A 26,565-nucleotide genomic window follows, 5' to 3' on the forward strand; every position below is an offset into this window, starting at 1 on the left:
GCTTGAACATTTTGAGTTTACTGGCTTTATTCGCGCGTGAAAGCCGCGTGTGAAATTCTAGTCATCGCGACATTTACTTTGAAATTCACGTCATGGGAGGGACTTCTGCGACTCTGCTTGCTTCCTGTAATCACATTACTACTAGAGCAAGCTCCTGATTGATTACCTGACTTAAAAGTTGTTTCAACTCGCACGTTTGCGTGGCAACTCTTAATTCGTGCCATTCGCGCAAACTAAACGCGAAAATGAGGCGGAATCGCGTCTACTGCACGGCGCTAAACGCATCATTCGCACGCAGGACCTCCAGACGCGCGTCAACTCGTCTTCACATTGACTTAAAGGAACAGTATGTAGGATTGTGGCCAAAACTGGTATTGCAATCACAAAACTTGTGGCTAAAACTGGTACTGCAATCACACAACTGGTGACCGATACACAAAATGACAACATAAACATGAGTTGAGGGCTGCAACTCCACTTTTTAAATTACAATATCCTGGCCAGACCACTGTTGTCAGTGATATAAGTATTTGAAATGAACATGATTTCTTACTGCTAGTGACATATCAGAGCCATTTTATGATTAATTGATATAAATTTCTTACATACTGTTACTTTAACATTGAAATCACTCGTGCTTGACGCCTCTACCGTGGCTGGTGTGAACGCATCATTAAAGTCTTAAGCTCCAGGTTATTACAAAGTAATTTAAAAAGTTTAGAGTAGTTTTGTCAAATTAGGGTTTCAATGCTTCCTGTCTATATAGTATGTTATGGCAGGTTGAGGTTGTGTTTATATGGACCACAGGTGGCTCTACATTTGGTTTGGTTAGGTCAATGAAACAAAGGATAGAGATTCTTCGACATTTGGCAGTCTAGAGCATCCTAGTATATTTCAATTGGAAGAGGAAATACTAACAGTGGCTTAGACAGCCAGACCAACATGTCTGAGATAAATGTTCCAGTACAGCAAAAAAATGTAAAGAAAATGAATTATTGAATGAACAGACTAATGAACAGTGGTCATTCTTACCTGAATTCAATCGTAAAAAATTTTTTTTGTTGCAAATAAATTACTTTTTGACAGCAGTGCAAATTGTAATAAAATAGCAGTTTTTTCTATAGCAAAAGAGCAATTTTGAAATACACGAACTGCGATGTGCTGTCTAAAAACCTTTTAAACGAATTCAGGAGAATAAATGATGATACACTTTACAGTAAATGCTTTTTTCCAACCTACAATTTCTGCTGACAGAAATTGCTTACTTATTTGAGGGCAAACTGCACTGTTTTCATACGAGTAGTCTAATGATGTTTTCCATTGTGCCCTGTTTCTGAAGGTCTGTTTTAGGCCAGTGGCATCTGATCCACCGAGAAAAGCTTAGATCTGTCAGATGGACTTCTATCATAGTTTTATTCAGTGCTTCTGAGACAGTTGTTGAAAGCCGCCTGTAGGAGATCTCATCTCATTAAAACAACATTTATCAATATGATCTAATAAATATGCTCCTCTTACTCTGTCTATACTCATAGGCCAAATTTACATGTTTCTTTAAAATAAGGGTTAAAAAATGTATATTGGCAACAGCCTAGTAAAACACATGCAGATGGTTGTTGATTGAATTGCCTTGTTTAACAGGCTCATATGTGTGTTTACTGTACAGAAGTAATTGTTAACCAGCGGAGTGTGGGTACCACAGCATTAATGCCTCATTACCAGAGGCCAAAGTTAAGAGGGTGGGATGCATGTGTGATCACCTTCAGGTCTTTGTTAAGCTCCTAATGAACACATTAATTATTTTTATTTAGGCTATTACTTCATTGTTTACATTTGTATTGTTTATGTATATATACTGTAGATCTCTGTATGGGTTTAATGTAATCAGGATGCATACTGGTTAACACTGTGGGCATAATAGTGCTTTGATTAAAAGATGACTTGTTGCATGGGATGATGGAGAGAAGGATGTGTGTCGGGGGTGTTTGGGGAGTTTCAAGCTGGTAGACAGGGTGACCCCGTTTCCTCTGAGGTTTGGATCCACTTCTGCTGTTTACCTTCACAGCGGGACATGAATGATACAACGTCTGCTGACATAAAGAGGAAACAGGAGGCATAGCGTTTTCTGCTTTGACAACAACTCTTGTTTAGTTTGTGTACAAGATTGATTTTGGCACAGTTGTTTTTGAAGAACGTCTAATCAGGAAATCTAAACTTCCCCCTCGCTTCTCATTTTTGTTGTGCTCACTGTGGTTGTAAGTACCTTACCATATGGGCCCTTACCACACTGTCTATAAAGCCCTAATATGATCGGCCTAAAACAAAAGCAACACAAACAGTCTTTTGACAGCACTGTTAAAATGTTACTTTTTACGCGGTTGACTTAACCGGGAGAGTGATGCATAATTTCCCATCACAGTCTGTTTGTAGGACACACCTGTAGAAGACAGAACCGTATTGTCAGTCGGCACAAGAGCTGTAATTCATTTTTGTAGTGTGTGCAACTTTGTGTTTGTTTTCTCATTGAAGGCTTACACTGTTTGATCACTGTCGGCGCATAAAAGTGAAGGATTTTTTTTTTACGTAAAGAAGGCTCACCTGTCCTCTCTGTGCAGTTTTCTAACCTCAAGTGTGAACATGCAATAAAAAACCAAAGACGAGAGACAAAAAGAACATGCACGGACAAACACGGACAAATTGATAGAGCCGCAATAAAAAAAGGGCGCAGTCATTTGCTTTGAGGTTAGGCTACAAGAGGGTACCCAAGAGTCCTCCACTTTAAAACATCCAGCCACGCCACTTAAATGAGATGCTGGTTAGGTTTTCTCTGAGGAAACAGGGTCAATGTTCTTCATGTGGCACTTCGCAGCATTCCTGTGGATTTGGGAGGAGGCTGATGCTCTTCTCCAGCCTTAAGTTGAATCTGTAAAGCAGGGTGACCATTCCAACACACTATCTAGATCCTAAGACCTGACCTTTTGTGATATTCAGCCTTGTGGCTCAGAGTAAAGTCCTTTATGAGAAGCATTTGCCTTAGCCATTCTAGCATTTTCCATATGGCTGCAATGTGCAAGCGATTCAGCTCAGATATTACGATCTGTAAAGCACATCGGCACATCTGTGTGTTGTCTTTTCCTCTCTAAAGTTTGATATTCAGAAATCATACCTGTTGACAACACAGGCGAGTCCAAGAACGGATTTGCATCCCAGACACTTTATAACTTTTACAGCTGTCAGTTACGATGTGCTTCAATCGGACACATCACAGGTAACACACGAAGACGTTCCCACGGTGAAGATGCTAATGCACATCATATGAAATACATCTTCCAGAAAATACCGAACGGATGTCATTCTTCTTGCATGTTGAAGACTCGCTGAGGCACATCTGTTTCTTTTCATTTTCTCGCGCTCATATTGCCTCCATGTTTGCTGTGCTAATTGCTGCTTGTTTCACCCAAGCCCACAGCACAATGGAAAGTTCTGCCAAGGCCCCAGTCGAATGCACCAGCTGTGTAACACCAAACCATGCCAGGCCAATGGAGTGGACTTCAGAGCTCAGCAGTGCGCAGAGTACAACAGCAAACCCTTCAGGGGATGGTACTACAAATGGAAGCCATACACCAAAGTGGAAGGTATGGGAAATGTTTGTGCCATAATGTATTAATTATAACAAAAGCAACAGAGCCAACAAACCTCTTTAACAAGTTAATATGCCTGTTAACCCTTAAAAAGGCAAGATACCTCACTAGCATTTGCTGTTTCCGACACATTAGTGCCTGCATAATACAATTAACTACATGAAAATATTGCCTATTTCTATTTATGGCTTGTATCTCCCATGACAATAACATGTAAATGACACATTTAGATACAAATGAAACATTTAAGTCAAGATAAATAATCTCATGACATTCTGTCGTTTTACTTAGATAAAGATTGTGAGTTAATTCCCGAATGTTTTACAGTTGTATGACCTTAGTATTTGCAGGGACCCACTTTAATATACTTGGCCGATGACTAATGGTACATTCACATGGGGCGTCAGCGTTCTCATTTACTTTTAATGGGTTACGTCATATGTTGCCAAACTGAATTGTGGATTTGTCAGTGTCACATCATTGGTGTTGCTCGTGGCAGAAGTTGAACATTTCTTAACTTTTCAAGCCTTATGCAAATAACCTAGTGCAGAGCCAGACAATTACATTCATGCAAGACTGGAGAACAGTGAATCATGTGTTTTGACCACTGTGATTGGCTGTTGTCACTATAACCCTATTCGGACTTTGGTCTCAGAAAATATATGTAAAATTGGCAGACAGGCTTCTGTGTGAACGCAAACACGTAAATGTAAATTTCATCGCTCCCGTAATGAGGACCTAGCAGCAATCCCGTAACATTCCCGGAAAGCCCTCTGTGTGAACAAAATGCAGAAACAATGCCGTAAAGAGGCGTGCCATAGTCAGGACGCGCGTGTCATCGCAACAATGAAGTTATGGTTCAGCTCTTTAAAATGACGGATTTACATGCAGATTAACATTCACGACGAGAAAACTGCAAACTGGAATGAAGCAGAGATCAGGGAGCTTGTCACATATACACTCTGAAGCTGAGATCACTCACCAGCATACTAGAACGGCATGTCACACGCTTCTTTATAATCTTACCATATACAAAAATGCACGTGAGTGGTTTCTGGAGAGAGACATATCCCATAATAAGCAAACTTCATACGCTGCAGAGAAAAAACTACCAAGTGCAGGACTTGTTTTTACAGAATCTTTACGCCATCTGTGTGAATGCACGCACAGATTCCGGAAAATTATTGTCAGTGTGAATGAACCAAAAATCAAACGATCCTGGACAATATGCTTTTTTAGTGTATTTTCCGTAATGTCCGTGTGTATTAAACTTGCATTTTAGGAAGGATTGTTCCAGTGCACCTATACACTCATTGTAGAGGTGGGAGGTGATAGAACAAACACCCGAAAATTCTCGGGACAGCATCATATGTCCAAATATTAGTCAAAACCGTTCTATGTTTTGTGTAAAATACCAAACTTGTCCATTAACCTTCCCTGTTTGTTTTTTCGGTACCCTATGATATCTGACTCAGCAAGAGCAGGTCTGTTTTAAAAACAATAATTTCCGTTTGGTTCTGGCAAAATGTATTTCTTAAGATTGTTACATAAACCAAATGTATTATGCACCAGTTATTCATCTCAGATAATTTGTATTAACTGAGCATGAATGGATTTGTGCTGGAAACATGCAGCCACTTGCTTGTTGAAAGCACTGCTGCAGGCAGGTTTATACCCGAATAAGACTTACAGAGTTTATGTTTTGATACACAATAAGTTAGGGGGCTGGAATTGATAAAGTGCAACCAGTAAAATAAGGGTAGGACACAAAAGTTTTTTTTTTAATCACTAATCTGAATGAAACTGAATGTAGAAGATGCTTTGGTATCTCTTGAGTCTTACACTGAAAATGCTTGCTGAAAGAAACTTCATGCAGTAATCAGCAGATCATGTCTGGGGCTCAAGTGGACAGTGCAGATGTTAAAACGTCACACCGGTATCATTTTGAGGTGGTGTATTATTTGATCTTGGCTTTTATTTTTATATTTTATTACTAAAGAGTGCAGATGTATGCATGTCTCATATACTGTAGGCCCGTATATCTGTGGGATAGTTGGTTACAGCTGTGCTCCTCCTATATTCTAGCTTTATGGTCCCTTTTGTAACAGTGTTTCAAATTTTAGTGTAACATGTGTTCTGTGGGTTTGTTTTCTATTTCATGAAGTTCCTTGTAGTTACTGCCGAAAAACCACACACAACTCTCACATGCTCAGCAGATAGGTTTAGATAGTAAAGATTTCTATCGTGTCAAAGAATGCCGGTGCTTAGGAAATCTAGTGTTATTTTCTGTGTTTATTTATCTCTCGTCAATTTTTAATTATCTTTCACAAATATACTTTCTATATTAGGGATAAAAATATGTTTGTGGTATGTGGTAATATACTTTTATTGGTAGCACTTTACAATAAGGTTGTATTTGTTAAAGAGACACTCCACTTTTTTTAAATATGCAAATTTCCAGTTCCCCTAGAGTTAAACATTTGATTTTTACCATTTTTTAATCTATTCAGCCGATCTCTGGGTCTGGTGGTACCACTTTTAGAATAGCTAAGCATAATCCATTGAATCTGATTAGACCATTAGCACCACACGCAAAAATGACCAAATGACTATTTAAAACTTGACTCTTCTGTAGTTACATCGTGTACTAAGACCGACGGATAATTAAAAGTGAATTAAAAGTTTTGCGTTGGTCATTATGAAAATAATCACCTGCAGAAATTTCATCTCTCTTCTGCGCTTTTTTAAATTGCACTCTCATGCTAATTTTCCCTGTTTAGTAAATCTGAGGTGTAAATAGGAAAAAAGAAGGGCTAATAATGGGAATTATCCATAGTGTGTCCAAACACACAATATGAATTAAATCAAGATGTGTTTGTTTTCCATTTGACACAAAAGCCAATATCCGTTTTGTCTAATAAAATTTTTATGAGCTCATGACTTTATATGTTCTCAGACATGAAACTGCATTCACGCACTTTGAGAGTACAGGTGCAAAGCTTTGAAAGATCTGACGTATAGTCGCTATACAATCTAATAACCCCATTCATCTCTTTCTAGAAGAGGACATCTGTAAGCTGTACTGCATTGCTGAGGATTTTGATTTTTTCTTCGCTATGTCCAGCAAAGTCAAGGATGGGACATCTTGCTCTGATTACAAAGGAGGTGTATGTATTGATGGGATATGTGAGGTACGTGATAATATGCCAGTTTCTTTTTATGAGATGTCCAATATTTGTTTTGACATTGATGGGGCATACTTGTTTGGTTATATTTGACAAACGAAATTGAGTGATTTTATTTTCATCATTACTTGTAGCCAGTGGGTTGTGACCAGGTACTGGGCTCAAACGCTGCTCTGGATGCCTGTGGTGTGTGTAAAGGTGACAACTCTACCTGCAAGTTCTACACTGGCCAGTACACCCTACAGCATAGAGCCAACGGTGGGTTAATCACATTCAGTATTGAGTGTAACAGAGCAGAGAAACAGACTTGACCTTACAATGTCAATTAAATTTTTCCTCATTTTAGTGTTCAGGAATATTTGGGCGGGGCTAGAACAGTGGCTCGATGACACACTGGAGCCACGTGCATTGCCCCGCCCCTAACACAGTTGCGAGCATCCATTTAGGTTGTAGCGGTATTTGAAAGTTAAAAAGATGGCAGCTTTGCAACAAGTGGGTGTGGTTTCAGAGATAACAGAAGACACTCCCCCAGCACTTCAGAGCAGAGAATCTTGCCTATTTTTCCAGATTTTGATAACTTATTTTATTTAATCATTCAAATTTGGCTGTGGTTAATAACACATTTTGTACTGTAAGTGTCACTATAAACTGAAATCTTATGTAGTAAATTATATTGTGAGTAAAGGCTTGTCAATCAGCACTGCATTTTTATGCATAATATTTCTGACCGCTTTCGTTCTTTCCTGAAAATCAGCTGACATGCTGATGTGCTCCATTTCTTTGCTCTGACCGTTTAATAAGCTTTTAAGTATTTTAAATATATATATATATATATATTTTGCACCTGTCCAGAGGCAATGTTAAAAGTGCGAGGCCATCCTCTCCTTAATGTAACTGAAAGTTGCAGTGGGTTTTTGAATGCACTTACACTATACTTTTAAACAATCCAAGCAGTTTAACTCATACTAAAGGAGGTGATGGTGCGTTAGCTCAAAGTTGCCCATTAAAAGATGCAGAAACTAAAAAGTGAGCAGACACTATAACAAACTTTTTTTCTTCATCCTGTCACCCCATTTTTCTTTTCAGAGTATTACCCTGTCGTAATAATTCCTGCTGGAGCAAGGAGCATCAGAGTGCAGGAGATGGAGATCTCCACCAGCTACCTGGCTGTCCGCAGCCTGAAGCGTGGTACTTACTACCTGACGGGAGATTGGACAGTGGACTGGCCAGGCAGGTTCCAGATCGCCGGCACCACCTTCAGCTACCAACGCTCTTTCAACCGGCCTGAGAGCCTCTACGCAGCCGGCCCCACTAATGAGACCCTGCTCTTTGAAGTGAGTCACCCCGGTCCAATTCCAGCCTGACACCTGTTAGTGAATTAACCATGACAGGGCCTTGGCAAAGAGTGCTGGGGCCGATCGGTCAGTTGAAATCAAAGCTGAGTGACAGTGGGTGGACGAGAGAGATGAGAAACAAATGAGAGAAAGAGAGGGATTGAAGAGAAGGTGCATGAATAAGTTGAATGGGCAGTCTAACGCCTCTGTTTGGGATTAATTGCAGGCCAGAGCTGATGTGGTCATTGCGACTTTCATCTCTCGAGATCAAACGGTGCGACAATGTGAATGGCAGTAAACTTTGAACTTGCTGCACTGCATGCTATTGCTAATGGGCAGCACAGTGAACGTTTTATATAAAAGAAGTGGGAGATGAGTATAGCTTCAGATGACCTTTGAGGTTCAGGCATACAAAGAGCGCTTCATTTATTTGGATAAAGCTCTAAAGAGCTGAAAAGAATGGGAAATAATTGGATATTTCAAAAGAAATATTTCAAGGGGCAGCATTTTATCTTAATAAACACCAAAGAACAAAAATGGGACTTTTGGGAAATTTTAAATCATAAGCTGCTTTATATTACAAGGAACAGGATGCCTCATGGGAGACTTCGCTAGCTATTCCATTATCAAACACTTTTGTTCATGCATTATATTAACCATGGCTGACTATAGTGTAGAAACTTTGCGCTTTCACCATTGCAAACTGTACCAGAGACCACAGCTGCAAGCAAACCAGGGTACAGAGCGATCAGTAACCAACCATACAAACCATGCTTTGGAGGTCAAATGAGGTCAAACGTATTCGGGTATGGGATATTGTAAGTAGGCCGATAGATTTCCCTGGGGTTGGTTGGTTGGTTGGTGATGGATGCAAAGGATCTGATTTGCAAATAAGTTGGCATTAATCTCTCTAAGTATGCTCTGTAATGTTGAAAAGAAGACGAGGGTAGACGGAGATTAAAAGATTAAGATTTCTGCAATTGAACTCAGTAGATCAGAGAAGCTTGGAGTCATGATTTGAGGAAAGCAGCTGGTAAGTTAAGCTTGGCTGGATCTCTGTCTGCCCCGCTTTGGAAAATGGATCCTTCAGCTTTGAGACCCTTACTGCTAGAAACACTTGGGAAAATAAATGTTGAAGAATGTGAAGGTAAACTTTGACGTGGTTCTAGAGGTTGTAATCAGCTTCGTAAATTGGGGTTGGGAGTCACTAGACTAGACATAACAGACGAGTTCCCATCAACTTGATGTGGTTCTGTATGAAACAATAGAGTGGATTAATTTAGGTATTGACATTCTTGTGGCATGAGTCAAGAGGGTCATGCCAGTCTGGAGTGATGGATTGGGGTTGTCTACTCTTGTTGTGGTGTAGAAGCCGTGCTCCCATACATCAGTCTTGTCAATCTTTCATTCACTCTTGTTTCTTCATAACAGGAGGTCTTGCTACCCTTCCAACAAGGACACAGATGGATTTTGTGTGTAGTAACTTTATACTTAATAAACCTGTCCTGGTGTCATTATTGGGCAATGTTCTCCAGATTTTCTGTTATTATTCAGATTGATGCTGGTGAATGACAGTCTGAGTTCATCTTAAGAGAGAATAAAGCCAGTTTAGAAAGTTTTTACAGTATTGCAACATAAGTCACAAGAGGACACCAAAATACTTTCAGTAATTGGATAGGGCAAAATGTCATTTTGATATATGTTGAACATTGTTTAACATTTTTGATTCTTGTTGCATATGTTAAGGCTGAAACTTTAGCTCTACTATATCAGAAAGCACAGGCATGGAGCAGTACTCATGTGGGTCCAGTTTCTGTGTTGTGTGTATGGTAAGATGGCTAGTGGATCACAGATGGAGTGTAGACCTCCTCCTGAGTCTTATTCTGGAATAGTTGCTCTATGTTCGTTGCCAGTTGTAAATTTGGACCAGCTTTGAAAAGGCTAGCATGCAGAGTCCTATGGACCTCTTCCAGGGCAATAGATTTCGCCTGGACACTTGGAAGGAAAGTGAGCCAAGATGCTTTAAAGTTTTCAAACTTGCCACTGTCTGTCACTGTACTTTCCAAATTTCTTTCTTTTTTTACATTTTACTTCCTCTGGAAAACCTTTATCCTTCAAACATAACATTAGTTTGCTTGACACAATATTGTCTGGTGCTGTCTGGATTTTATCCTACTGCTTAAAAAACTACCTAGTTGCTATTCTCTACTCCGTCCATATAGATCAGTGGTAATCTATATGTAAACATATTACCACCCTTGTTTGGCTAGAGAAGGTATTCATTAGTTCTGAGTAACTGTATAATCTTTATAAACTGTATATATAACTGTATAAAAGCGTTGTGGTTAGTTGAGTATATATTTCAATTGTGATTAAATGAATGATCTGCCCACATCAGCAAAAGCCACTCACTTACTGTCTATAAAATAAAATAACCCCTTGTGTACTGATACTGATCCATAGTTATTATAGCATGGCTAGTCTGTATCTAATCAAAATTGCAGGTGTCTCAAGATTGTTAACCTTTCTAGCAAGTAGCAACTATATAAACTATGTAAGAACTTATATATAAAACATTTCAGATGTCTTGTGTAAATGCTGTATTCCCATAAATGTTGCCCACTTTGCAAATGCAAAGACTAGTGGCTTGTAGTACTGCTGAAAGTCTCCAGTGAGTTTAGTGACCCTTAGGATTTGATCCTTGTTTTGTTGATAGTGGTTTTCAGCAGATCCCTCTATTTTCTACATATAGTTTGGTGGTTAACCATTTCCAGTGAATTTGGTGTCATTGGTAAATTTTCTTGGTTAAAAATAGTCTGAGGAAAATCCCCAAGTGGCAAAGCCAAGGATAAAACAAAGCTCCTCTTCTTTTAGGAAGACTTTTCCACTCCATTAAAGTCATCCTCAGGCAATCCTCAATTGCCCCAGGCACAGATTTAGTAAAAAGCTGGCTGATCTTCCTCTGTGGTCCAGTCAAAAAAAATGCTATAAGATCTTCTCCAGAAACAGCCAATAAATATACAACATAAATAAAAACATAAACAATCAATTATACACAAATCAGTAATGTAAAACAAAAAAAAGTTGCAATGCACGCCACTGTATGGAAATGTAAACCGGATTCAAACAAACCCACAATTTGTTCCACTTGTGAAATTTATTGCCGTTTTCCAAGCTGTTAAAGTAACACGCTTCGGTTCAGACACATACACAGTTTAATTGAAACATCCTTCAAGAGCGGTGGTCACTTATTCAACTGGCACTCCTGACTGCTGTCTAAAGCCTGGAGTGTAGTCCGTTTTTTACACATACGCGAGCATACACGCACAGTCGAACGCACAGCCTTGCAAAGCATAGTTTATTTCTTACGTCAACACATTTTTGACGCAAATTGCAATACCCCTCATGGGCTACATACCACTGTATGTGCATGTGCGACAAAGTATGCATAGTTACAAAAATCAAGCGTTGTTTGTACAGTACGAACGTACTCTTCTGATAACTCTTCTTAACTCAAACGATGATGGCCATCAATCAGACGGGAACAATAAATCATGTTACCGGATGAGGTGAAGTAATCCAGTTTTATAAATGTTGTGTTTGATGACATCGTTTTATTTCATTATGTTAGGTTTCATGTAATTTTCAAAATGCAATAGACCTTTTACGCACTTCCGCATTTTTCGACTGGAATACGTCAACAAAGTGTATTACAACTTCCTGTTATCGTAGCGGTAGATACGGAAAATAGCAGAGTCAAAGTGTCGCATTTCTGTGGTGTTCAAGGCTGTTCGTCTTCCAACCAGAAACAGCCCTACCTTTATAATAGTTCATAGTAGCATATAATAGTAATACTAAGTAAAGAAAGTGCCACAGCAAGAAGAGTAAACATGCAAGAATGGGAAACTTTTGCCAACCGGCATTCTGTCTGTATTAAAACCTCCAGTTTGTGAGGCTCCTGGCTCTCTCTCATTGATCTGAAGCATCTACCTCTCACTACTACCTGTCCCTGTAGTATATTTGATACTTTAACCGCATGTAACAAGAAAACATTGCGTGTTGTCTCTCATATAGAAATACACAACTTTGCAGCAGACTGCCAGTAACATTTACCTAGTACAGCAGCTACACCAAATTACTGGTTATGTTAATCTCATGCCATCTCACTTAAACATAACTTTATGTTTCACTGCGATGTGTTAAATCTTATATTACAAATTCAAAACCCCTAGATTTAAAATGAACGTAAAAGGAGTTGTAGCTAAAGCTTAACGTTACCTTGATAAATGTGGATAAACCCCGCGTGGAAGAATTTATATCCCTTATCCAGTTGTTCCCTTTAGTGGACGAATGTATACCCACACTCTTCACCACATTGGTGTTGGTGAACTTCGGTAGACAAGTTAGGAAAGTTGGAAACACTCTAGCTGCCATTTCCCCACCAACAACAAAGCATATACCGGAATTGCGTTTGTTGACGTATTTCCGGTTTTTGCGTAAATGGTCTATTGTTAGTCGTAGATATTACAGTATTAGTCCAATGTGATGGTGTGTTAACACAGCACAGAATTAAGTGTTCAGATTAACAAACTTACCATAAACAAGCGAGTGGCCCGACAGACGCTATTACTTCCGCATTTCTCCACGCCACTGTTGTAATGTGGTTTCTACATCAATAAAGGCGGTAACAAAGGGTAACGTGGATATTATTGTCATTCACAGGCGACTGCACTGCCCCGTGTCACGGTTTAGAATAGCAATGCTTTCATAATTTACAAGCAGTTGAAAACATTAGAGATATTGATAGTAATCATCAGCTGGACAAAATTTATAACACTGGACTAGTGGTTTTTGGATATTTTACTGCAAATATCTTACAAATTGTACCTTTAAGGCTACGAGTGTTGTGTTGTCCATCTTAGTCCCATCAGTACAGCCATGAAAACATCCACAGCTGCTCTGGCACATTCTCCTTCAGTGGAAAAGAAGAGAGCTTTAACGTTTGGTAGACCCATGTTTTGACTGACCCATGGCTCCGCTGTCTGACTTGCTCATTTGATCTTTTCCTTTCCTCTGCAGCTTCTTCTTCAAGGCAAAAATCCTGGCGTGTCTTGGGAGTACACGCTACCCCATCCGGAAAAGAAGCACAACTACACCTGGTCTGTGGTACGATCAGACTGCTCTGCGCCCTGTGCTGGAGGTAAGTTTTTGTTCCTCTGCAATATATGTACTGTAAATGTTTGGTTTGTGCTTGAGGATCACATGTGTTTCCTTGATGTATGGGACAGCTAGAAGAAAAGCAGAGTATTTGTGATTGTGTGTTAATGATTAAGGAATAATGTTTCTTGTGTGTAAGCGTGTTTGTCCAGGTAGATCAAAAGCACCTTTGTGAGCAGTAGAGGAAGACAAAAGTGCCCCCCAACTTCCTCCAGATTTCCTCTAATGCCCACCCAATCTCTTTCACTCATCTGTGTATATGTGTCTGTGTGGTAGTGGCTCCTTCATTCACAGGCAGTTGTCTGAGTGTTGGTGGCAGGCAGACAGCACCGTGACATGCCCAGAGCACAGATCTCTATCGGTGCTCTCACACAGTTTCATTCATGTTTTTCTTTATAGCAGACCTCTGGGCCGCGTCTCCCGGCCTCTCACACTGACAGAAGCCCGGCTTTGTTTGCCATAACAGAAGCCACACTACAGTACTGCCATTCATCCTGAGCTCCTATAATCCCCGAAAGACTTTTCACGGACAGTGTGGGCTCCAAGCTTTACTTTTCAAAAACTGTAGAGAGGATGCATAAGTTTATTGAATTTATTACATTTTAAATGTTTTAACTTTTAAAAAAAGTTGCTAGCCAGCGGCAGCATTTTTCATTATTTTCACAAAAGTTTAATGCCTTCCAGAAAATGTTCTTTTTTAAATATATAAACAAACAATATATCAAATGAAAGAACAGACCCTCTGCTTTCAAAAAAAAAAATCTACCTTTATTAGTTCTCTTGTAACCACCTCTCAAATATGGGTAGGTTTCTTCAAAAACACACAATTTTTAGCAAAAAGCTGAGATAATTCCAATTTATAAAGAAGGACTTTTGATAGAGATCACATGAAGAGCGATCCTCAAAACATATACAGAGTGCTTACTCTTTCACGTGAGGCGTTACTTCCGGGTTGCATAAGTAATATTAGATAATAGCGGTATTGCGTTATGTCAATGGCGTTGAAAGAATTAAAAGGGATAGACCTGTACAACATATTCAAAGAGACTAGATTTTTGTAGTATTGTTTTGGTTTTTGATAAAATAATAAGTTTAGGTCTTTTGGGTTTACGTTTTAAAAGAGATGATTTTTAATATAACAGCACTGAGGCTTTTCACTCTTTGTAATGTTTTATTTTGCTTGTCTGGTCTATGTTTGTGGTGTCCCATTCATTGTCTGCTTTGCTTAGTGACATGTTTTAGCAAAAATAGACAATATCTGGTCTCACACACATCATTTAATTTTTTTATACACATTTTATATATTTAAACCATAGATGCAGAAAATCCCACTACATTTCTAAATTAAATTGCATACCGTTTAGAGCAGGGGTCTCCAACGTGGTGCCCATGGGCACCAGCTTGCCCGCACAGAGTCTGTGAGGTGCCTGCCAAAGCACATTCTTTTAATAGTCTCAATTGTAATATTAATTTATTACATATTTTTTATATTAGCTTGGCTTGGTTTAAGTATGTTAACATTTTAAACAATACTAAAACATAACAACAAGTAAAATAAAATCAACAAGTAAAAAAAAAAAAAGTTTTGAGTAGACTTTATCAAAAGTAGCCCTCTAGATTGCGTTATTCATTGTGGTAGCCCTTCCTCACAAAAAGGTTGGAGACCCCTGGGGGACCCCATTTCCAGTCCTGTCTGAAAGCAATGTCACATTTATTACAGTCACTGCCGTGCTTATATTCAGTATATAACAGCATTTTGACGTAATTTCTCTTTCTAATTTTCTCTCAGGTCGGGTCTCGACAAAAGCCATTTGTCTGCAGGATCAGCAGACACAAGTCAATGCTTCACTCTGCAACCCCCAGACCAGACCTGTGGTGGGCTCCCATCTGTGCAACACACATCCCTGCCCTGCCTAGTAAGAGTCTATGCGTGTTGTTTTCTCCATCTGAATGTTTGGGCATCGAACAACTGGCTTCCTTGTGCCATGCTCATTTATCTCCAGTGCTATTGGTGGGCAAAGTGCCACGGTATGGTTGTTTGAAATCAGCTTCAGCATAGGCAGAACCCAACACAATGCTCTGGAGACTCACAATAGTTTCCTCAGGATTAGCGTAGCCTCCAGACAGGGACTGCAGCTTCTCTGCCCAAACTCTAGGTCCAAGCCACACACCGGCATACACAGACATCCCTTATAATTACACAAATGCATACCCACATACATATACATGAATCCTATAATTAGACAATCACACACAGCCATACTGCTATCATTACAAGTACTTTCCAATGACTTAATGGTTTTTATACTGAGCTAAGAATAATGTCTATCTTCTCTAACTTATATCTAAACCTAACCTTTACAAAAAACAATTTACATTTTATTAAAATATTAGTTTTTATTACAACATTTTAAAGGTGACATAATGAAAATCTGACTTTTTCCATGTTTAAGTGCTGTAATTGGGTCCCCAGTGCTTCTATCAACCCAGAAAATGTGGAAAAGATCAACCCAGTAACTTAGTTATGGTAAACCATTTTCTGCAAGCATGTGGAAAAAAAGGTCTTTGAAATTTGTCTCCCCCTGTGATGTCAGAAGGGGATAATACTGCCCCTTAATCTGCACTATCCAACCACTGCACTGTCATTTAGTGCAGAGATCAGCTCATTCGCATTTAAAAGGTCACACCCAAAACGGCACATTTATGCTTACACCTACAAAGTGGCAAATTTAACGTTATAATAAATTATCTATATGATATTTTAAGCTTAAACTTCACATACGTACAAATATTTATTTTACATCTTAAAAAAGTCTTGTGAAATGTCCCCTTTTTAAAGTTTTTTATTGTTTTTGAAATGTTTTCACAAGTTCGTTTTTCATGTTATACTTACTTTGGCCCTGACAAGAATAACCAAACCGGGCCACACAGCTTCTTACAATTAAACGAATGCATGAAAAACAGTTTTTACAATTAGATCAATTCATATAGACAAAGACAGAAATACTGTACCTCTCATTCTGTCTCGTCTTTCCTTTGACTTGAGTGGAAACTTTGTATATGATCGGGTGAATTAGGGTGAAATATTTCAGGAAGAGTTGAAGCCATATTTATTGAAGACTCCCACATATTTACAGTAAGCCATATGGATGGAAAGGAATACATGTTATTATTGGATATAGGGAGGATAGAGGAAAAATTGTGCGATGAATTTGACAAATGAATTGGATAGAGACCTTGTGCTGTATGTAAAACACGGTTAATGATGGTTTCACGAACAGGAAAGAAAACATTCTGGGTGTAGGTGTCAGAAACTCCTCTGGGATCTGTACACAGGACTGACCGGTTTGACAATGAAAGTGAATGGCTCGAAACAGACTCTTCCTGTCTCTTCAGAGTTCAAAGTCAGCCCGTCTTTCCTTTGAGAATCTATTGCTATTCCTACGAGAACAGCCTTTAAATGACTTAAAGTCAGATTGATTTACTTATCTCATGCCTGTGCTGCATCTACATACCCAGCATCCATCACTCGCCATGGTGAAAGGCATTGACTCGCCATTCTGCCATTCAGATAACAAATGTCCCCTTTAACCCTGCTGGCTTTCCTTTCGCTTCCTCTCTTTTTCTTTCCCTGTCTCTCTATAGACTTAAATCATCAGGCCACGTGTAAAATACTGGCTGCGTCCAATTATAATGTGTGGGCAATGGCCATGCTAAAAGTGGAAATCAAGACCATATGATTTTATCCTTAAAGCAACAAGCTCTAAACGATTTGGCTTGTTCCATTCAAAGTCTGACAAATAGTCCAATAGGGTACAAAATAGAGTAATTGAAAACAACGCCAGGGCTGACAGCAAAACAATGTGTCTGCCACGGTGAGGGATGTCCAATCATAGCCCTGTATTTAGCTGGAGTAAGACTGTGTGGCTTCAAATCACTCACCACCAAAATGTAACCACATCCCAAAAACACTAACTTTGCCTGTGCTGTAGTGCGCAAAGGGGGCTTTGATTACTAGTAGAGATTACCAGTAATCCCAGTCTCCTTCCAGTTAGCGTCACACTTCATAACATCAGCTTCTTGCTTACTGTCAGGTCAAACAAAAGAGTAAGTTTAGAGCTCTTCAATGTTTGCATGTAGATACGACAGTGCTTTTATTATTAAGTGGCTCTGTGTTTTTCTTCTCTGGAGGTTCTCAGCATTCAGAATGGATTGATGTAGGTCATGAGTGTGCTTAGTGTTCACATCTTAAATCCCACATTTACTAATGAGCTCCCCCACTATATGCCGAGCACAGTCTGTTTCCCTGAGTTGAATGACATCACAAGCTTAAATTTGTGATATCATTGTGAAACGTTATTTTGAGCTATTGTGTGCTTTGATTTATGCACACTGAAAATAGGAAAAGTCTGAAATTCTTAAGGAAAATAAATAGGCCTTTAAAACATATCTAGATAATGGATGTGCATGTGTTCAAAAAGAGACGAGAGATAGAGAGAGAAGCTTCTGCTTATCTTTCCAGCAAATATCTCCAGACAGGTCTACCCATGTTTTATTATGGAGCGAGAGAGACTACATCCCACAGGGATTGAGCCCGTCTAGCCAGCCAGGAATCAAACGCTAATCTCTGGACTATGGCTTGTGGGACTCAGTCTAGTGACATATATCCATGCTGCACAGGCCACACCACTGCTCCTGGACTTCAAACATGGCCAGCTTGGTTCCTTTTCTAAAACATCACATGAACAGATAAATGCACATGCCTTAAAGACGTTTGCAGTACCCTGTGCATTCCCCCCTATCTTGACAGTTTCACATGATTAAATGTTTTGTCTCCAACTGGTACCCTTTAAAGTGGGGACAGCTCTGGGGTGGCTTCCCAGACTTTCATGGTATTATCATATTGTAATTCAAGACGGTCGTAATAAATCACAATAAAGGCACAATGTCCAATTTTACAAAACCAAGCGGCCAAAACAAACCGTGTTAGCTTACATGCCATGCTTCTGGAAAGTGATATTTTTAGCAAGAAAATGCAGAGAGCCAAGTGGGTTTAGCAAAATAGATGGCTCTCTCCGTGCTCTCAAACTGACGAACGCTTCCAAACCAAAACCATACCCCAGAGAGTGCTAAAAATTCAGCCTTTGCCCTCTCATACGGCCAGCTGGAGCTTAAATTTCACAGTGTGATTTGAAACAAGCATGCATTATGTGCTAGGATGCATCATTTTGGGCAGACGCGTAGGAAATGTGACGCAGTCAACAGTGTCGTCCCCACAGATATTTCTGATTTCTCTAATTGCATGGCTTGAAATATGCAATTTTTTTCGAAGATTCCAGAAATACAAAATTTAAACCAAAGCCAGTAGCGGTTTGCACTGAGGCAAGGCAACTTTGCTCTCTGACCATTGACACATTGTCATTTATGTGGCAAGAAGAGCAGACGAGGGAGTGAGAGGGCACGTTGTGCAACGGATTGTGTTTCTTTCCCCAATGAAAATTGTAGCTTAGCCTTTTGCCTCCAATCTGTCAAATGGTTGGAGAGAAAATTAAAGGATTTTTCTCAGGTCCGTGGCACAGGTCTGTGTGCGAGGCGGTGGGAGTGGTTGGGTTGGAACTGGGTCTTGTAAGAACTCGACCCGGGACGCCTGTCCGTTGCGGCGGCCACAGCTCGCATCAGAGCTGTCATTTACTCTAATCTCTCCCCGGCCTGCCCAGCTCTATTTTAAAGCCTTGTTTTATCCGTAGCCAAGAGAAGCAGGAATAGCGTTGCTATCTGTGTGCTGGAGGAGAGCGGGTCAGACCTGGATGGGAAGTCGATGATTCTTTTGAATGATTGGCCATAATGGGCACTATTACATTAAATATCACAAATGGTTGGAGGTGCAAAGTGTCCATGGCCAAGTATGCATATTATGATTATTCAGACGGAAACCACTGATTCGTCACAGCTATTGCTGAAATAAACAAATTCATTACAGAACCTTGAAATGCACACAGTTGTCTTCCTTACTTTTTGAATTATTTTATTGAAATCATAATGTATAAACTTAGCTCTTGATGCTTTACAGCTCTTTTGCTTGAAAAGTAAGTGTACAGGATGAATGTCTATGTTTGTGCCCATTTAAGACCACAGGGAGAGGGTGGGTACAGAAATACATATGTGGTTTCATGATTGGTCCTCTCCATCATGTGGTTTAGACTAATGAGGTCAGTCATGATCTAATGATCGTCACATTATTCGAAGAAAGCCTTCTTGTGTAAGTGTGTGCCTTATGCGCTTATGGTGTCTTCGATGTTAAATTCAGCTTGAATGTTGTCTAAAGGACTGATCTGTTTTCTTAACAGCTGGACCACAGGTAAATGGGGAGTGTGCAGTAGAACATGTGGAGGTGGGCAGCAGACACGAAACATCCGCTGCATGAGGATGGTGACATACCAGCGGGAGGAGGTGGCAGCTTCCTCCTTGTGCCCGATTATCACACCTGCCCAGCTTCAGCCTTGCAACTCACAGGCGTGTCCTCCAGAGTGGAGCACTGGCTCCTGGTCACAGGTTGGTTTACTCTAGATAAACATGAAACCTGTTTAAGTTAACTTATTTTCTCTTTTTTATCTGTCAGAAACTTTGTTTCTTTGATATTATTGAATTCTTAACTGTATTTTATTCACATAAGAGGTAAGGTAAGGATTTAAGATACATGTATCTACGTACGATGTATCAGAGAGTCTGTGATGAAGCGCTAGTGACCCCTGCTGTTGTAGCACAAGCAGAGCATCATATTCAATCCATCCGACTATTTCATGTTGCACTACCAATTTGTGTATGTACAGTACTTGTACTAGAAAAATATGTAATAAATGAAGAGTTCGGTTCCAAAACAAGATACATTTTTCAAAAATCTTGTTTTTTGATTGTGCATTCCAATGGATATCAATCATACTGCAATTGGTTTGATTTAAGCCTTCATGACAAAAAAACAGAGTAGCACAATAAAACACAATAAAAACATGATAACATAATAATAAACATGTTTTGTCTAAAAAATATTGTCTCGAGTTATTTCGTTTTGGAACCAAACTCTTTTAAAAATATGTTTTCACAGTATGATTTAGTTACAAGGTCCGTATGACGTATGCAAAACTGCCGCCCCAGTGTTTGAATGATGTATGTTGAATGATACTAATTAATGTTTTTGTGTCATTTTTTTTTTTATATTGGTCCGCAAATGTGCTTTTCATATATGTACCACTTGACCTTTCGACGTGTTTGCGCAATTACATGAGGTTGCGTTGGCGCATCACACGGCTAGTGCAATATGAGAAGTTGTGGTTTAAAAGTGATTATTTATTATTTTTCTGACAGTGTTTTTGCTAAATAAGACCCTTATGCCTCATATGGTGTCGTTAAGAGCCCTTTGAAGCTGCGTTGATACGGCAATTTTAAACTGTAAGCTGTTGGGGTCCAATGAAGTCTATTAAATTGAGAAAATGTATTTAATATTTAATTTATTCTCGACTGAACAAAGAAGGACATCAACATTTTTGATGACATGGGGGTGATTAAATGATTGGGATTTTTTTAAAGAAAGTGGAGATTCCTTTGAGGTTTAAATGCTTCTTAGTCCAGTTAGTATGAGGTGTGATAAACACATTTCTTATTGAAATCATATCAAATTATAAATATGTGTTTTCCATAAACAGTTAAAGATATTTTAGAACATTTCACTGTAGTGGTAGATACCAGTGGCGGCTGATGACTGCTCTTCCGAGGGACGCAAATTCAAAATATGTGTCATGTGTGTTGCTCGTGTTTTCAAAATATGTGCTTGTTGCGTCATGTGAACCATGTGCATCACGTGTTTTGTCAAAATAAGTGCCTGCTGCACACATGTCCAAACCGTTTATGATAAAAGAAACGCTCATGTTCACAAAATACACGCAAGACACTCCCTTAACAGTAAACTCTGATTACGCGAGTATCTGGCAAACGCGAGCTTCTCTTTTATCAAAAACCCTTTAGATGCGTCTGGAGCAGGCACCTATTTTGACAAGACACGTGATCCACATAGGTTCACTCTAGGCGCAGAACACATATTTTGAAATTACGAATCACACACATGACGGGCTACATACATGTTGTGACGAACTTCGCATCGTGTGCCCTCGAATAAAGAAGTCACCGGCCGTCACTGGTAAATACCGATTAAATTTCTCATAAAGGTCAAGGTGAGTTCACACAGCCTGTCTCTAGAGTTCATATACTTGTTGTTTGAGGTGAACTGCACACCACTCTGACCTTTACAATGTTTAAACTAACATCACACTGAGCAAACAACAACTCTCTTTCACTTCTGGTTCTCTTTCTTTCTTTTGTTCTTTCTTTCTTCTTTTTAGAAGATCAAGTTTTGACTGTTTCAATTTTTACTTGGTTTTAGATACAGAATCAAAAACAAAATGATGAACAATTGAACAGCTCAGATGCAAAAGCCTCTAACCGCCATCTCCATCAAAAATACGATAATGATTAACTGAATGCTCTCGACACATATTATACGTTTAGCAAATACTTTAGCCTCAAATCCGCTTTATCTCTGCCTTAGGCCAGTTTTTACCAGTTTTTTGGCAGAATCTGATAAAAGTCTGAAACAAAAATGCTAATTTACAAGAAACCATGTATTTTATACAACATTTCATAGGAGCTCGCTAATTGTAGAACTTTTCAATTACTTTTATGCATTTTGCAGATACTTTTATCCAAAGTGACTTACAGTGCATTCTATGTATTTGTGTGCCCTGGAAATCGAACCAATGACCTTTGAATTGCTAATGCAAGGCAATACCAGTTAAAGCTACAGGAACACAACTTTTTAGGTCAAGCTAAGGAATTTGTCAGGAAAGAGAACCCAAATGCAGACATGAAATACAAATGAAGATTTATTAACAAAAAGGGAAAAAACCCACGAGGGGGCAAGAAACAGGATAACAATTAAGTGGACAAATAATCAAAACTGACATAACATATGACTGAAACTCACTGATGCTCTACAGAGACTCAAGACAGGAACATAATACAACACGCAGGACGAACCCGTAATGAGTGACAAACACAGGACTCTTAAATAGGACAAAGTAAATTACATACACCTGGAAAATAATCACACGTAAGGGACCGGGGAAAAAGTGACGAGACACTGGAAACACGTGGCAAGATACAAACAATAAAAAGCCACAGAACATTGTACTGTCGGGACCCTGCCATACAGAAATATCAAACAAGGATCTGGCAGGACCCCGACTGCTTCACCCAACAATTCTATTTATCGCTGCACCCTTAGCAACCACACATATCAGTTTAAGAACAGTTTTTTTTATTTGAGCTTTCATGCATATTACACATTAGAACGTGGTTGTTCACGATCAGGGACTATTTTTTCTAGCGGAAGGAATGCTTTTATTGATTTAACTTCATGAAAGTTGCACTATTTTTTTTACTTTAGTATTGTGTGGTAACCGTTTTTATAAAACTCCGCTTTGCGTCGTGCCTAACAACGCCCTTCAGCCGTTACTTATTCACGATATAGCACAGCCTCTCGTACCTTATTGCTCAGTGAATTGGAATGCACATGTATTGGTGTTAATCTGGAAGAGGTTAGGACTGTAATGTTTATGAATGTTTCTTTGGAGTTGCAGAGGTGCTTGCTGTAGAGTAGTTGTAAATTTCTCATTCATACTGTAATAATATTTGTTTGAAGTCTGCAATTTGTAGATTTTTAATGAAATCTTTAATGTATAATTTAATGTATCTCTCTCTCTCTCTCTGTAGTGCTCTAAGAGCTGCGGGCGTGGGCTGAAGAAGCGTAGTGTTTTCTGTAGCAGCACTGATCCAGGTGCCAGAGCTGTGGTACCTGACAGCATGTGTAAATTACACCTGAAGCCCAAAGCCCAGGAGACCTGCGTGCTCAGCCGTTGCCCCAGGAATGAGCGTCTTCAGTGGATAACTAGCACCTGGGGAGAGGTAAAACCCCTCATAGGAATATCAAAGGTTACCTAGATACATACCAAAACAGTTTCTATGCTATGCACATATTTTCACCCATTTGACCCTACTGCATTAATAAGGCATTTTCATGCAAGTCAAGTAAGTGACATATTAACTCATCTAAAATGCTAAATTATATGCATGCACATGGTTACAACAACACCTTTGCATTTACATCGAAACATACGTGTGTAGATTGCGACTTCTCCATAGCTCTTTGATTCCAGACAGTCATGCAGATAAGTGGCACAGCTGGGTGCTTCCGCTGTCTCTCTTCCTATTTTGCATTTGCATCTCACTTTCCTCTAAATAGCATTGTTAACACGTTGCTATGGAGGCAAAAACGTTGCTTGTGTGTGCATATGTATGTTCGTTATTGTCTGATTGCACTTCCACTGGTTGTTTTACACAGTGTTCGGCCTCCTGTGGAGCAGGAATGAAGAGACGGGAGCAGCGCTGTGGGGAGAAGGACTCCCAAGGAGGCTACACGGAGTTTCCCACAAGGAGGTGCAGGAACGTACACAAGCCCATAATAGATCTCGAGCAAGCATGTAATAATGGTCCCTGCCCAGAGCCCCCGCCTAAACTCCTCCATGCTAACTCAGATAAAAGTGATACCTCTGTGACCATGAGCTGGTACTCATCTCCTTGGCTGCAGGTAAGCATGGCTAGGTTTTGGTTATGTATCAAGATTAAGAATTGAGTTTTTTGAATTACATCCCATTAAAGAAACTATTCTGTTCTTCCTGAAACAACTTTTACATGCTATAGAAATGTGAATTTTGAAACCATTGTGTTACCAAAAAAACACTACTACCTAAAATTTGCAATGCTTTGACCGTATGTACTGAATTAGATGAAGTACCTACTCATCTACTCATATAATATGAATATGGATAGTATGAATGATTTTGCACGTACTGAATCACGTGACACATTTCGTCGCCAAAATAATAAGTTAGTCGCTAACTGGAATGACAAAAAGTGGAATAAACACAAGGGACAGCTGTTTAATATGTATTTGCATTTGAATAGAGCCACGTTACTGCTTTCGGGCATTTTTTAATAAAACAATGCCCCTCCGTCTTCTTCTTCATTGGATAACTCATCTCCTTGGGATCACAGGATTCCAAAGTGTCCACTGAATAAAGACTTTAGGATCTGGCTGGAAGTAGTAGGTCATTCGAGTGCCTCTCGCCTACTGTTTTTCGAGTACTATGAGTTTGGACATACTACTCGCCTCGCCTACTGCTTTTCGCCTAATATATAATTTGAAAGCAAACGGTTTCGGACGAAGCCCAGATTTAAATCAGAAAACCATTGTGGTACTTAGTTAGCATATTGTAAGCAACTTTTAATAATTTCAAAATTTATGATTGAGGTGTGACTATGAGTCTATTAACACCTAATATTAGGATGCATTTTGGATCAAATCACAAGTGGATGACGCTAAATACAGTTGTTAATGGGGTGTGAAATATTTTAAACTTGTCTACTTTTAACCACATTTAGAGGTTTTCGAAAACACATTATTTTGTGGTGTAGAAGTGCATGTGGTCAAATGCATTTGAGCAGGCCACAAGACCGCTTACTCTCCGCCTATTGATCTAATGCAGCGCTTCCCAATCCTGGTCCTCGAGCACTTCCTCCCAGAAAGTTTTAGATGTCTCCGTATTTAAAACATCTTATTCAACTTATCAGCCTCTTTCCAAAATGGTAAACATGTCTCCCTAACAAGATGACGAGTTAAATCAGTTGTGTTAAATGAGGAGACATCTAAAACTTTTTGGGAGAGGGTGCTCGAGGACCAGGATTGGGAAGCACTGATCTAATGTGTGATGTACCGAGCACACCAGTTTTTACACCAGACCTGACTGCTAGTGCAAAACCACAGTGTTCAGCACGTTCTTTATGGTATGTTCACAAGGGCGTTAATGCTTCCCATTCACTTTTTAATGGGTGACGTCAAGCGTTGCCGAACTGAATTGTGGATCCGTCTGCCCCACGTCACTGCCGTTGCTCGCGGCAGAAGTTTAACATTTCTCCATGTCGCCAATCAGATCGCCTTATGCAAATAACCTAGTGCGAGCCAGCCAATTACGTTTATGGAATACTGGAGCATGTGTAGTGGCCACTGTGATTGGCTGTTGGCAACGCTTCAGACAAGCCTTCAGTCAAGCGTTTACACTTTCGCCCCGTGTGAATGTGCCGTTAGGCTTTCATTGATAAAACTAAAGCTGCTGCTCTCCCCCTCTTTCAATTTTGTTTTATTTTGCATGTGTATAAAAGTTGCTTGAACTTATTTCATCAATCACTCTAAAATATCTGAGAAAGCTCTTACATATACATGTACAAAACAGAGTGCAGCATATTTACTAAGAACACAAGCAGCGGACTCTGACATAACATTAGTGCGTGTCAGTTTAAACCCATCATTTCTCCCACATGCGTTTAAACGAAAGTAGACGGACTCACATACAGACCACCCCCTCAGTAATCAGGACAGAAGTGGTCGAAAGTGGACAAAATAGATGGATTAAAACACCAAGTGTAAACATAAATGTGTCTCTCTCATCCACTTTTTATCCGATCAACCGAAATCTTAATACCAGGTATGAACAGCCCCTATATGTAGTTTATGTTATACAACACAACAGGGAAGTCACTTTAAGTCATGTTAACCACAGATTTTTTCCTTACTCATAAATAGAAGACTGCTTTTCTACAAACCATTAACTTCCTCAGGGGACCTATGATGAATCAGTCTACAGACTGACATGACTCCACAGCTCTGGGCACATTCAGATCCATTCACACCAGTCAATCTTCTAATAATTGAAAAGCCTGATAATTAAATCAATTGATAAGCTGTCAGACCTTTGATCTTCCTGTTTTGTCTTTCAGTGCACGGTTTCCTGTGGTGGTGGTGTGCAGACACGTAGCGTTCAATGTTTGAGACAGGGACGTCCTTCAGTAGGCTGTTTACCTCATCAGAGACCCATAAGCTCACAGGCATGCAATACACACTTCTGTCCTGCTCCCGGTCCCGCTCCTGCACCAATCCCACCTTCACCCTCACTTAAAGGTATACGCTTTACTCTAGACGCTTTTATCCTATTTGATTCACAAAAGTGAGGAATGCATAAAAACTGA

General features: G+C 39.5%; 1 protein-coding gene across 3 annotated transcripts in view; it reads left to right on the plus strand.

Annotated features, from left to right (window-relative positions):
• adamts18 (ADAM metallopeptidase with thrombospondin type 1 motif, 18) overlaps positions 1-26,565 on the plus strand; it is a 62,430-nt gene that overhangs the window by 30,844 nt on the left and 5,021 nt on the right. For 2 of the 3 annotated variants that reach the window (XM_055207785.2, XM_055207802.2), the window contains 10 exons: positions 3,460-3,632; positions 6,699-6,829; positions 6,958-7,081; positions 7,910-8,157; positions 13,237-13,357; positions 15,164-15,290; positions 19,722-19,926; positions 23,197-23,388; positions 23,825-24,070; positions 26,317-26,497. In XM_055207785.2, the coding sequence (XP_055063760.2) occupies positions 3,460-3,632; positions 6,699-6,829; positions 6,958-7,081; positions 7,910-8,157; positions 13,237-13,357; positions 15,164-15,290; positions 19,722-19,926; positions 23,197-23,388; positions 23,825-24,070; positions 26,317-26,497 (1,748 nt within the window). The remainder of the gene's footprint in view (positions 1-3,459; positions 3,633-6,698; positions 6,830-6,957; positions 7,082-7,909; positions 8,158-13,236; positions 13,358-15,163; positions 15,291-19,721; positions 19,927-23,196; positions 23,389-23,824; positions 24,071-26,316; positions 26,498-26,565) is intronic. The other variant, XM_055207793.2, reaches the window with a different exon arrangement.

Source organism: Misgurnus anguillicaudatus, chromosome 21 (assembly GCF_027580225.2).
Source record: "Misgurnus anguillicaudatus chromosome 21, ASM2758022v2, whole genome shotgun sequence".
In the NCBI taxonomy this organism is placed as follows: domain Eukaryota; kingdom Metazoa; phylum Chordata; class Actinopteri; order Cypriniformes; family Cobitidae; genus Misgurnus; species Misgurnus anguillicaudatus.